Genomic DNA, 13,934 nt, shown 5'->3' with positions numbered 1-13,934 from the left:
CTCCTGTGATTTGCATAGCTCTTTTGGAGATCTTGCGCTTTCTTCATTTTATCACGAACCATCCTTATCTTTTCTGTAGTCTCTTGAATAATTTCTGGTCCTAAGATTCTTTCTTCACCAACTTCCGTCCAACACAAAGGTGTTCTAAATTTCCGTCCATACAAGGCTTCATAAGGATCCATCCCGATACTTGCATAATAACTATTATTATATGCGAATTCAATCAATGGTAAGAGTCCCTTCCAATTCCTCCCACTTTCAAGTACATAAGCTCTTAACATATCTTCCAGTGTCTGTATCGTTCGTTCAGTCTGACCATCCGTTTGAGGATGATTAGATGTACTCAAACACAACTTCGATCCCATAGCTCGTTGGAATGCCTTCCAAAATCTTGAAGTAAACTTTAGGTCTCTATCGGACACAATACTAGTTGGAACACCATGCAGTCTTACGACTTCTGAAATGAACAACCATGCAAGATGACTTGCCTTGTAAGTAGTCTTCACAGCCAAGAAGTGCGCAGACTTAGTTAACCGATCCACAATCACCCAAATTAAATCATAACCACCTTTCGTCTGAGGTAACCCTACTGCAAAATCCATTGAAATACTATCCCATTTCCAAACTGGAATCTCTAAAGGTCGCAATAAACCACCTTGCTTCTGATGTTCGATCTTTACTTGTTGGCATACTATGCATTCTGACACATACGTTATAATATCCCTCTTCATTCCAGGCCACTAGTAGTCCTTCTTCAAGTTTTGATACATCTTTGATGAACCTGGATGTATGGTAAACACCCCATTGTGGCCCTCCTCTAGAAGTTTTCTTTTCAGTTTGGCATCATCCGGAACACAAGTCCTTTGATTAAATAGAACAACTTCGTCTAGTGATTGAGCGAAACCTGGTTGAGTCGACATCTCTTGCAATTCCCCATCTATCATTTGTCCTTGCCGGATCTATTCCCTTAGGTTAGAAGTAACATTCAAATTTCCCATTATCACACCATCATGTGTCCAACTAAACTGAAGATTAAGATCTCGGAACTTTTCCAACAATGCGTATTCTAACACCATCAACTCAGCTTTATGCATCTCTTTCCGACTTAAGGCATCTGCAACCTTATTCGCTTTCCCCAGGTGATACTTAAGCTCAAAATCAAAGTCCTTCAGATACTCCATCCATCTCCTCTGTCTCATGTTTAACTCTTTCTGGTCAAATAAGTATTTCAAACTTTTGTGATCGCTAAACATCTCAAAACACACTCCATACAAGTAATGTCGCCACACCTTCAATGTAAAAACAACATCAGCTAGTTCAAGATCATGAGTTGGATAGTTCTCTTCATGAGGCATAAGTTACAACCTGACCACTCTGCATTAGCACCCATCCTAATCCTTTCTTAGAGGCATCACAAAATACTTCATAAGACTTATTAGGGTCGGGGATGACTAGAATAAGAGCAGTTGTTAGCTTTTCCATCAAACTCATGAAACTCTGCTCACACTTTGAATCCCATTTAAAAGAAATTTCCTTTCGGGTAAGTTTAGTCATTGGTAAGGCTATCTGTGAAAACCCTTTTATAAATCTTCGATAGTAACCTTTCAAACCTAAGAAACTTCTGACTTCGGAAGCATTCTTCGGTCTTTCCCAATTATTAACTGCTTCGACTTTAGATGGATCCACTGATACTCCTCCTTGTGATATTACATGACCAAGAAACTTCACTTCGTTCATCCAAAACTTACACTTACTTAACTTGGCAAAAAGTTGCTTCTCTTGCAGTAATGACAGGACAATCCTTAGGCGTTCTCTATGCTCTTAGGGAGTACGAGAATAAATAAGAATGTCATCAATAAAGATCACCACAAATTAGTCCAAGTATGGTTGGAATATCCGATTCATATAGTCCATGAAAACAGAAGGGGCATTCGTTACACCAAAAGGCATTACGAGAAACTCATAATGGCCATATCGGGCTCTAAATGCGGTCTTTGGTACATCCAAATTTTTAACTCTTATCTGATGATAGCCCGACCGTAAATCAATCTTCGAGAACATGCGGGCTCCTTTCAACTGATCTAACAAATAGTCTATCCTTGGCAGAGGATACTTGTTCTTAATGGTGACTTTATTCAACTGGCGATAACCAATACACAACCGCATACTACCATCCTTCTTCTTTACTAATAATACTAGAGCTCCCCATGGTGAGACACTAGGTCGGATGAAATGCTTGGTTAACAACCCTTCCAATTGGTCCTTCAACTCTCTCAACTCGAGTGGTGCCATACAATACGGAGAAACGGAGATTGGAGTCGTCCCAAGTATTAGATCAATAGAGAATTCCACTTCCCTTTCCGGAGGAAGATAAGTCACATCCTCAGGGAAAACTTTCGAAAATTCACAAACGATAGGAATTTGGGTAACACTCAGATTTTGCTAGGTTCCTTGGTGAGAACCAAGAGAACTGTCTTTTCCTTCTCAAATAAGAAATTAACCATGCCAATCGTACCTTCCAATATAGTAGTTAATACATCCTTTGGAGTAGCTTCACTAGATGGAATGATAATCAACTTCTCTTCACATCCAATAAACACCGAATTGGCGGAAAGCCAATCCACCCCCAAAACCACATCAACCTTCTTAAGTGGTAAACAAATAAGATTAATTTGGAAAATTCTACCATTCACCGAGAGCGAACAATTTTCACAAATCAACGGTGTCTCAACCACATCATCCATGGAGGTAGTAACCACCATAGGAGGAGACAAGGGAATTGATTGCAAGCCAAGATGCTTCATGCAACGCATTGATACAAAAGAGTGTGTCGCCCCACAATCAAACAATACAAAACAAGGATGATCATTGACGAGACACGTACTAGCAATCAAGGCATTGTTACTCTTAGCCTTCCTTGCATCCAAAGTATAAACTCGACCAGTGCTCCTCCCCTGCATATGATTCTTTTTTTGAGGATAATCCATAGCCATGTGTCCCTCCCTCTGACAAGTAAAACACTTAATTCCACTTCCAGCACATCTTCCAAAATAAGACCTCTTACATACTTGACATTGCGGAGGATGGTTAGGTCTTGCATGTTGCACTTTTTTTCCCTTGAAAGCTTGAAGTCTAGGCCTAAACTAGTTACTTGGCCTCCCTTGGTCCTTCTGTCCACCCCTATATTAATCCCTATCTTCTTGAACTTTCTTCAAACTATTCTCAGCCACATAGCATTGCCTTAGCAATTCAGCATAAGTAGTGAATTCCCTTTGAGAAACATTATGAGAAATTTCACCTCTTAGACCAAAAAGGAACTGATCAATCTTCCATTTCTCATCCGGTGCGTATGCGGCTTGTCTAGAATAAGCAGCCATATCTTGAAACTTCTCAGCATACGCAGCTACTGTCGTAGTACCCCGCCTAAGTTGCTGAAACTCAAATTCTTTCTGAGTCCTCAAAGATCTAGGAAAATACTTATCCAGGAAACTAGTCTTAAAATGCTCCCAATCCCTAGGTGCTCCTTGATTGGTCATAAGAGTCGAAGCACTCTCCCACCATCTCACAGTGGGACCCTTCATCATGTGAGAAACAAACACAACCTTATTCTCTTCACTACAATGCACTATCTGAAAAATCCTTTCCATGTTGGTTATCCACTCACGAGCCTTCACATGATTTAATTCACCATGGAACTCAGGAGGATTCATGCGAAAGAAATCCCATAAACTACCACCTGCAGCTTCTTGTGGAATCCCTTGGGGATGGACACCATCATTCCATTGTTGCATCATCTGTTGCATGAATTGGTTCTGTTGCTGCTACATCTGTTGCACACTATGAGGCCATTGAAAACCTTCACTACCACTTGGCGGTTCAGAGTCGGAATTCTGAGTTCTGGGTCTACCACGACCTCTGTGTCTGTCAGCCATGATCTTGAATGTCATACAAATAGGATTAAGTTGATCAGACTCAATACTATGAATATAACACTAAAGACAATTATGACAATCCACATATGAGTTAGAAAGAAATACTTATAATATCTCATGGCTAGGTCGAGGATACGACCTGCTCTGATACCAATTGTAACACCCACATATAATATATGTCTAAAATACATAATATACATAGTGTAATACTGGTACTGAAATACATAAGCGCCTAGCGGCAAAAGTGTATATATTTACATGCACAAAAGAAACATAACATGACACAAAACATACACAAAAGTGCCCAAAATAAAATTAGGAACTAGATCATTATACAATGATCTTAAAAATATATACACAGCGGAGTAGCCATCCAAACATCAGGTAAGCAAGACATCACTCTATCTTGTCCTTAACCTTCGCCTTCTCAGACTCAATTGAAAAATAATCAATAACATGGGGTGAGATGATAATCTCAGTGGGTTCCCTATCTTATGGGTCCACTCGGCTCTACCAGATTTTCTAATCAAAATCCAACTCAAGTCAACAAGGGAAAGAAGACTTAAGTGATGGAAAACTAACTCGCAATGTATGACAACCTGCACTTGAGTTCTCGCAACTCAAAACATGATCATTATTTAGATTCACGAAACATCAATCCCCGGGCGGACCTAGGTCTAGGGCAAGCCCAGTTCATGCATGCTCGTATGATTCGACTTTCGCGGTGGATATCGGGTCCTCTATGAGTTCCAAACTCATTTCAAGCGATTGTCACCCGTATGGGACTCTAACCCACTTAGGGTATCTTTCACCATATGGGACTCTAACCTACTTAGGTGTCCACCTTTCCCCCACGTCTGCCGTGGTTGGGGATCAAACCCAATTGAGGCACGAATCATCGGTCTCGCATCCTATTGCTTACTCATCTAAGCATATCAAAATATAGATGTGCACCACCAAGGGAAAAACATTCTGAATAAATGATCGGTTCCACAAATCATCACAAGATTCATCAATCACAGGTGACTTCATTCACTAAAATATACAAGCAATAACATGGCATGTTCCATACAAAGCGTCTCATTCTCAACTATGGCAACCATTCGTCCACCACCTCCACATAAGCGTCGTACGAATGAATGTCGCCTTCTAATGTTATCTAAGTTATAAACCGAACTTACGGCCTAATACCAAATCCTAGGTTAACTCACTAGATTCATTATGTAATTTTCACAATTAACATGGATTCAATATAAGCATAGCATCACAGATGACTAATGGTTGAAGGAATGCACTTAGAAACCTTTAAGAAATGGATTTTGAAGTTTTTGGCATAAGCCAATCGATTAGTTGGGGAAGCCCAATCGATTGGTTCCTCTCACATTTCTGTTTTTCAAAGAATACAGAGGATCAATCGATTGATCCTCGGTGTCAATCGATTGGCTCATGGAAATTTTCTAGTTTTCCAAAACAGAAAGTTTGGCCAATCGATTAAAGGAGTGTGTCAATCGATTGGTTCTCAGTAAAATTTCACATTTTCCAACTATGAGAGTGTGTCCAAATGATTGGCTTGGAGGAAACACCCAGGACCAATCGATTGGTACTTATCATTTTCACAGAAATACTTTTTGTATCACTTAGATTTCCACCTGCATAACTTTGTTACTTTTCTAACAGATCACACACTTCTTCTTCTAATAAAACCCATCATACAACATACTTATATACACATATATATATCATGGGTTTCAAGTTCATAACCACATCCATAACCAATCATTTAGTCACAACAATCATGAAGAATATATCAAAGCACTTGTTCATGGAAATCAACAAAATCAAGAAAAAACATTCATCATATAACATGGATTCTTATAATCAACATATGATTTTACAACCTTAATCTTTAGAAATCTTTGGGTTTCTAACTAGAACCCACCTCAATAAATAGAAGAGGATAAGTTGTTGAGGATGAGATCATGATATGAAGATGATGGTGATGATTCCAAGCCCTTGATTTCTCCAAGCATTTCTTCTTCTTCTTCTTCACTAGCTTGCTTCCTCTTCTTCTATCTTTCCCATTTTCTTATGATAAATTCTACTGATAGATAGATATTTCACAAGGCAAGTGGTGTTATAACATGTGGTGGTGAGTGAGCCAAGGGTTAGTAGCAAGTGGCCATGAATATTGTATGGTTAGAAAGTGGGTTACTATTAGCAACAATCATCCCAAGTGACACTATACTTGTAATATTTGTTCTACTAGAGCTATTGACCCATTATTAGTGTTACCAAAATACCCCAATTAATAAAATGTCAGTCCTAATTAATATTAATTAAGTCAACATGAATTCACTATTTACTTTATTCATCCAATTGATAACTTTTAGAGCACATAGGAACTCAATTGGTCTTCCAAAAATTTCCTTCAAAAAATGGTCCTACTAAAAATTTTAGAAAGCCAAAATGCTTATCGACATAACTTAAAATTCGTTTTTCATTTTTAGAGGAAATTGATTTATTTATATCTTTTTCCTAAATATTTAATTCGTAATAAAATATACTAATAAAATTGTATAAGAAATAAATAATTTTTTCTAATATTGAATACAACATATTTATAATTGATCGACAGATAATAAACTACAATCTTCTTGATGGAATCAATAGTTACATGTTCGTCGATGACATAAATTGTTACACGTCACAAAACATATTAGGCATAAGTAGAGTAACACTACGCCAAATAAGGGAAAAGAGGGCGTTTTTTTTGGCCTATAACAGCGCTTTAAAGCGCCCTCTAATCTGGCGCTGGCATAGGTAAAGACAGCGCTTTGTTTTCCTGGAGAAAGCGTTGTCTAAAGTGGCCACATTATAGTGCGCTTTCAGAAAAAAGCGCCCTCTGGAGTGGTCCATAAAGGGACACCTTAGAGGGCGCTTTCTGGAAAAAGCGTCCTCTAAAGTTGTCAATGTAAAGTGTTTAGAGGGCGCTTTCAGGAAAAAGCGCCCTCTAAAGTTGTCAATGTAAAGTGTTTAGAGGGCGCTTTCAGGAAAAAGCGCCCTCTAAAGTTGTCAATGTAAAGTGTTTAGAGGGCGCTTTCTGGACAAAGCGCCCTCTAAAGTGTTAGTTATTTTAAAAAAATTTGTTTGAAAAACAGTGGATATTTAATTGGTAACCTGTTCGCATGCTGCAAAAGTGTAAAATTCATATTGATTTCATCCTTTAATCCAATGTTATACACCATTAATCCATTGATATATACAACATGAATCCATTTATATACAACATTAACCCTCCATATATACAACATTAATATATGATTCTTTGATCAACAATATACAACAACATATTCATGGTTTAGTAAAATTACAACAACAATATACAACATATATACAACAACAGCATACAACAACAACATTCCATACATATATGTACAACAATATACAACCTAGCTATATGATTCTTTGATCAACAATGAATTGACACAATTCATCCTTGATTTCATCCAAATTTGCTCTTGAGTAAGTTTTGTATTCCTCAAAGTACTACAATTAAAAGAATAAAACATATTCATGATTTAGTAACAAATTAGATGAAATATTCGATAATATTAAAATAAACCCTAAGTTATTATTCCATACCATTTTTGGGATGTCTATACGATTCAACGCAATGATGTCTCTCATAAATCTCAATACAAAAAATCCGCAATCGACCGAATTATTTTGCTGAGGACACTACACAGAAAAACAAACAATATATATATAGTTAATTTCTTACAAACACTATTATAAGCAAAAAAAACAAACACTATTATAAGCAAAAATAAGATACTTAATATATACCTGAACTCTGATCCAGGTAATGTCCTTCCTATTGCGGTATTTCTTTTTCAATCTAAATTTTATTATTGCCCTAACAAAATAAAAACGTATATTGAGATCAATCTGACAGACATAATTAAATATACAAATACACACGAATATTTAGGGGAATTTCACTTACGCGTCAACCGTCTTCTTCATATTCGGATATTTACTCCAATCACCCAATAAAGAATCGAGATAATACACTATTAGTCTCGAAAGATCCATAGCAACCAACACCCAGTGACCACTGTAAAATAAAACAAAAACTTAGATGAATGAAAATTTTCTACGTAAAAGATATACATAGATTAGAATGAAATTATTAGAAAGAAAATCTAACCCGTTGCCAGAATTAAACGGTAAAAAATACAAACTGGGTGTAGTATTATCGCCGGCCGCCATGAATCTATCGACTAGATCATTCTTTACGGATGTTGGATTATTCGTTATTAACGTTGCATTGATACGGGAAGCAGCAATAAAATTGAAACGGTTACACAATTCAGTTCCCCGCATCAATGTTACATACATATACCTTAAATAGAAACATAATAAACATTAGACTACTCATTGAAATGTGTAAATAAATTGTTCAACTAAGTAAATTATAGATTGATCGGAGTACCATATGTATGTATGAATGACAGCGATGCCCAATTCGGTGTGTTCAAAAAGTTGTTGGAAGTCCTCCTTTGCAATTATTTCGAACTGAGCAGCTCCGAAAACACCTTCATCAAAATCTATACTACGAACGGACCCTTGCATAATATCGGACTCCTCCACCATTTTCTCAAGACGCATCATAATTTGAGATTTTGTCCCGGACGTCGTTGGAATATCCTTAGCAGCGCTTTTCAACTCTCGACCGGGAACCTAAAAATTCATATAAAATAAATCATGACTTCTTGTGATGCAACAGAATCGTTGCGTATATAATTCAATGGGTATATATATTTGTACCTCTTTTTGAGATGCAACCGACTCGATGCGTCTTGAAATCCCTTTACCAACTTTATGTGTGGGTCTTGTAGGAGTCTAACATTACCATATAATTGATTAAATATCATAATTGTAGCTGAATTGAAATGTGAATACTAAATATTCATAATCATTTAGAACATATATACCTCGGCATCAGGGAAAATTAGATCTGACGGCCAACCAACAAAGGATCCGACTGCATCTCGCATCAACGTTGTCTCTGAAACAATGTCAGGTAATGGTAGACGGACGTCCGTATCTAATACGAGGTCAACCGAAACTTTCATAAATCCCACCGGGAGGGGATTATGGTGAAGTAATTCACCCGAAGTATTGTGCACTTTTCCCTTGCCAACCATACGATAAGTTGGTGACGATAGATACAGCTGACAAGGTGAAATGCCCTAAACCAATAATAAATGTTATTGTTAACTTGTATATGTGTCAAGTAAAAAAGTGCTATTTTAATTTCATAATAACATATATAATTACCTCGGGAAATTTCGGTTGATGATTGATACTAGCTCGGTCACTAGTATCTTTTGCCTCGGAAGCGCACCTTTCCTCTCTATACCTTGCATTCTCGTTTTGCAGTTGGAGTACTTGTGCCCTTAACTCCGCCAAGGTCTCCATCACCTCTTTGTTGGTAGGATTTTTTGTTTTTGTTTTTTTATAAAATGACGACGGAGTCACACCAAAACCCTTACCCCTCACACGACCGGAATACTCAGGAACATTTAGTACTCGACTAAGGACGCTCCTGCAATCCTGGACCTCGGTTGAAGGTACGGTTTGGGATAAAGTCTCCTGAAATATTATTAGAGGAGATTAAAAATGAATTATATGTCTAACAAAATTTTCGATATAATTAAAGAAATAATGTTACATATACTTACACATTCGTCATAAACATTTTGGACCGCTTCAACAACAGCCCCATCCTTCCCAACCCGAGCAGCCTTCCATAATACGTGCTCCGGAAGAGATGTTGCGTCACTTTTCTCCTCGGCTAGCTACACATTGAATTAGATTATAAGATCATCAATTATAACATATTGTGACAATGTATAAGCTCATAGCATTTGAATATACTCACAATTCTTTGTTGTAACCGTGCATAACCCGTACGCCCTTTTTTGTACGGATACGCGGGTTTTGATGCCCTTTTCCTATTTATGTCGCTTACTTCCTGGATAAAAAAGTTTAAGGCATATTAGAACCAAGTAACTTAACAATTGTATAATACCATAATTAATAGACATTACATGGAATTTTTCGTTTCTTCGTTTGGCGACAAAGTTATCCCATTCATCGGCTGAAATAATCTCGGCATACTTCATTGGCCGTTCTCCTTCAACAAATTTTCCTTCCTCATCCTTGAGAAATTTGTTGCACAAAAAGGATCGAAATCCTCGGAGTCTTTTTCCGGCCAATTGAATACAATATTTTTGCCGGCTTTCATCGATGTGAAAGGATCTCTAAAAAACATACAAATGGAGTGTGTTATTATAAAGTAATATTATAACAATATATGGTTAACAAATAGTCAACAAAAAAAATATATAACAATATATGGTAAGTACCTGTATCTCCGACCATATTTTTTCCTTGCCAACCTTCAAGTCCGGACTTCTCCAATTATCACATGTAATCGGAATATGTTGGCGAACAAGGAAACCAATGTAACTTGCCAACATTGAACCGTTAGGCTCAATTAGTTGGTCTTCAGCACTCCAATGTACTTCAAATTTTACACCCTTGTCTCTTGCACGAATGATTGACTTCATAACAGTCAATCCTCGTTTGATTTCTTTTTCAACATTATTACGTGATTCATTCGCGGCATGGGTATCGTCTTGGTTAGCCATTTTATCTGTAATATAGAAATGATTCAATAAGACCCACGTAAGACAATGATTCAATACGTGAACACATTCATATACCTTCCATTTCTCTCATGTTACAACAATCTAAACTCTTTTTTTTTTTATCATTATTGAATACAAACTCACACACACCTACTGCATGCAAAAGACCAATGCAAACTTATGGTGTTTGGAACATAAACAAACTTGCATCCATAATCATCAAACTTCCAAGCACAAGCTCAAACACACTTCAAATATATCAGTTTTCAATCAGAAATAAAAAACTCAGTTTGCCCTAAACAACATTAATCAACATAATGCACAAAATGAAAAACTAACTTTAGAAAATGCCCTAATCAAACACATGAAGAAAGTGAACGGTAACGATGGAGAAGAGAAATACCTTAAAGGTGACGGTAACGATGGAGAAGAAAGTGAACAGTGACGGTGGAAGAGGATAACGCAGTGAACGTGAACGGTGAGGGAGGGAGAACGAACGGCGACGATGACGGTGAGGGAGGGAGAACGAACGGAGGACGAGAGTAATCGCAGTAGAGAGTAATCGCAGTTGAGAGAAAACCCAGTTACGTAAACGAAATAGCTTATAGAGAGGGAAAATAAAGAGACATGCAGTATATGTTATAATTTTAATGTTTACTAAAGGGGACCTTAGAGGGCGCTTTTTTAAAAAAAGCGCCCTCTAAAGGGGGCCTAAGAGGGCGCTTCTGAAAGCGCTCTCTAAGGCTTTCCAAAAGCGCCTTCTAAACTGGAAATGTACATGGACTTAGAGAGCGCTTTTTCAAAAGCGCCCTCTAAGGGTAACCTTAGAGGGCGCTTTCACAAAAGCGCCCTCTATTGTTGTCCCTCCATTTTTTTTTTGGCTTCACTTTAGAGGGCGCTTTGTTACAAAAGCGCCCTCTAAAGGGGGCCTAAGAGGGCGCTTCTAAAAGCGCTCTCTAAGGCTTTCCAAAAGCGCCTTATAAACTGGAAATGTACATGGACATAGAGAGCGCTTTTTTAGAAGCGCCCTCTAAGGTTACCCTTAGAGGGCGCTTTCAATAAAGCGTCCTCTATTGGTGTCCCTCCATTTCCTCATTATTTTTTCGCTTCACTTTAGAGTGCGCTTTGTTACAAAAGCGCCCTCTAAAGTGCGTTGTCTATTCTAGTAGTATGCTCCTTATTTTTTCTCTTCACTTTAGAGTGCGCTTTTGTAATAAAGCGCCCTCTAAGGGGCGCTGTCTATTCCAGTTTTTGGCGTAGTGTAATATGAAGAATATTAATATATTAAAAATATATAAAATATGGATAGGTATAAAAAATATGGTTAAATATGTTTTGGGTCCTTCTAAATATCTCCTATTTAATATTTAGTCATTCTATAAATTTCCTTCAAAGAATGCTCCTCCTAACAATTTATTAAAGCCAAAATACTTGCCGACATAACTTAAAATTTGTTTTTCGTTTTTCTAGAGGAAATCGATTTATTTATTATCTTTTTCCTAAATATTTAATTCGTAATAAAATATATTAGTAAGTTTGTATATGAAATAAATAGTTTTTTCTAATATTGAGTGCGACATATTTATAATTGATAGACAAATAATAAACTACAATCTTCTTGATGGAATCAATAGATACATGTTCGTCGATGACATAAATCGTTACAGTTGACCCGTCAAACATGTCTATTTTGCTTACATTCGCACGGGTAGAGTAATATGAAGAGTAGTATTAATATATTAAAAATATATAAAATATGTGTAGGTATAAATTATAGGGTTAAATATGTGTTTGATCCTTCTAAATATCTCATATTACTAGAGCTTCGATACTAATTTGTCTGTGCTTGGGGGAGCTTTTAGTGAGGAAAGAAAGAGAGAATAAGGAAATAAGGATTGTATTATTAAATTGAACGATAAAACTGAATTACGAAGTGTCTATTTATATAGACCTAAGTGAATTAACTACTTAGTAAAATACATATACATCCATTATTACATTTTGTGATTCATTATTTCTCTGATCCTCTGCTATGGAGGTATCCTTTCCCCCCGTGCAGAGTCAGTGTGTCTGTCCTCTTTCAATTGTAGAGTGTCAACCTCTTAAGCATAAAGAATTTAACCTTTCTCATTCCCCACTGAGTTATTTCCTCATGGATGATTATTATTTCAGCTTCCTCCCCAGTTGATTATCTGGATGGAACTGTTCCCCCTGAGTTATATCCTCATTGGGTTGATTCTTTGATTGACATTTTCTTTTCTAGATCTTGCCTAGATAGATGCTTTTGGGTCCCTTGAGAGTCTGTTACCCATTAACCAGTAATTTTTCTTCTTTATTTGTGAATACTTTACTTTTACCCAATACTCGGTAAAAGTAATCTATTTCCTCTTTCTCCATAGCGGATTCGTTTTCACGTTTCCCCCGGAAGTCTATCCTTGATATGTTCATCATAACCGATGACATATATTTTCTTCCCCTGCTTTGAGTCTATCCTTGATATGTTCATCCTAACCGGTGAGGGATGTTCTCTTCTTTGGTATTCTACACAGTAAAAAGGTAGTTGTAATCCCTATTTTCCCTAGAGGGCTAATCCTTGATATGTTCATCCTAACTGATGACGGGTTTCCTCCTCTTTTCGTTCTTCTTCCCAGTAACTGGTAGTTGTAAATCCGACTTTCCCTTTTTGCGGAGTTTATCCTTGATATGTTCATCCTGACAGTTGACGAATATTCTCTCTTTGGTATTCTATCCAGTAACCGATAAATATAATTCATGTTTCTCCCCTCGGAGTTTATCCTTGATATGTTTACCCTAATCGGTAACGGATATCCTTCCTAATTCCCCAGGTGGTCTATCCTTGATATGTTCATCTTAATCGATGACAAATATTCTTCCTTTGAGTTTATCCTTGATATGTTCACTTTAACCAGTGACAGATATTCGCTCTCTTTGATCTTCTGCCTAGTAACCGGTAGTTGTAAATCCTATTTTGGCTTTTCCCCAACTGGTTATTCCTACCCAGTAACTAGTAATGAATACACCTCATGTTGCCCTCAACGAGTCATCCTTGATATGTTTACCTTAATCGGTAACAGATGTCCTCTCTGACAAATTTTGTTATCTTCTTACCCAGTAACCGATAGTGGATAATATACTTCTATTACTCCTGTGTTGAAGTTTCTTTTCTTCCCCAGTTGAGTTCGAGTGCGTATTTCCTCAGTGAAATCATTGTTTCCTGTTTGGTTCGTGCATTTCGGCTTTGTTCTGATCTACCTATTTCCCC

General features: G+C 37.2%; 1 protein-coding gene across 1 annotated transcript; it reads right to left on the bottom strand.

The window, feature by feature from the left end:
* Positions 1 to 3,185: 3,185 nt before the first annotated feature.
* LOC127131158 (uncharacterized) lies at positions 3,186 to 3,794 on the bottom strand. The gene has a single exon (XM_051060095.1). It carries the CDS (start codon positions 3,792 to 3,794, stop codon positions 3,186 to 3,188), a length of 609 nt encoding a protein of 202 aa, XP_050916052.1.
* Positions 3,795 to 13,934: the final 10,140 nt, after the last annotated feature.

The sequence above is a fragment of the Lathyrus oleraceus genome, chromosome 3, assembly GCF_024323335.1.
Source record: "Lathyrus oleraceus cultivar Zhongwan6 chromosome 3, CAAS_Psat_ZW6_1.0, whole genome shotgun sequence".
Taxonomy (NCBI): domain Eukaryota; kingdom Viridiplantae; phylum Streptophyta; class Magnoliopsida; order Fabales; family Fabaceae; genus Lathyrus; species Lathyrus oleraceus.
The sequence above is the reverse complement of the archived record's forward strand: the minus strand, read 5'-3'. Positions and strand labels throughout refer to the sequence as shown.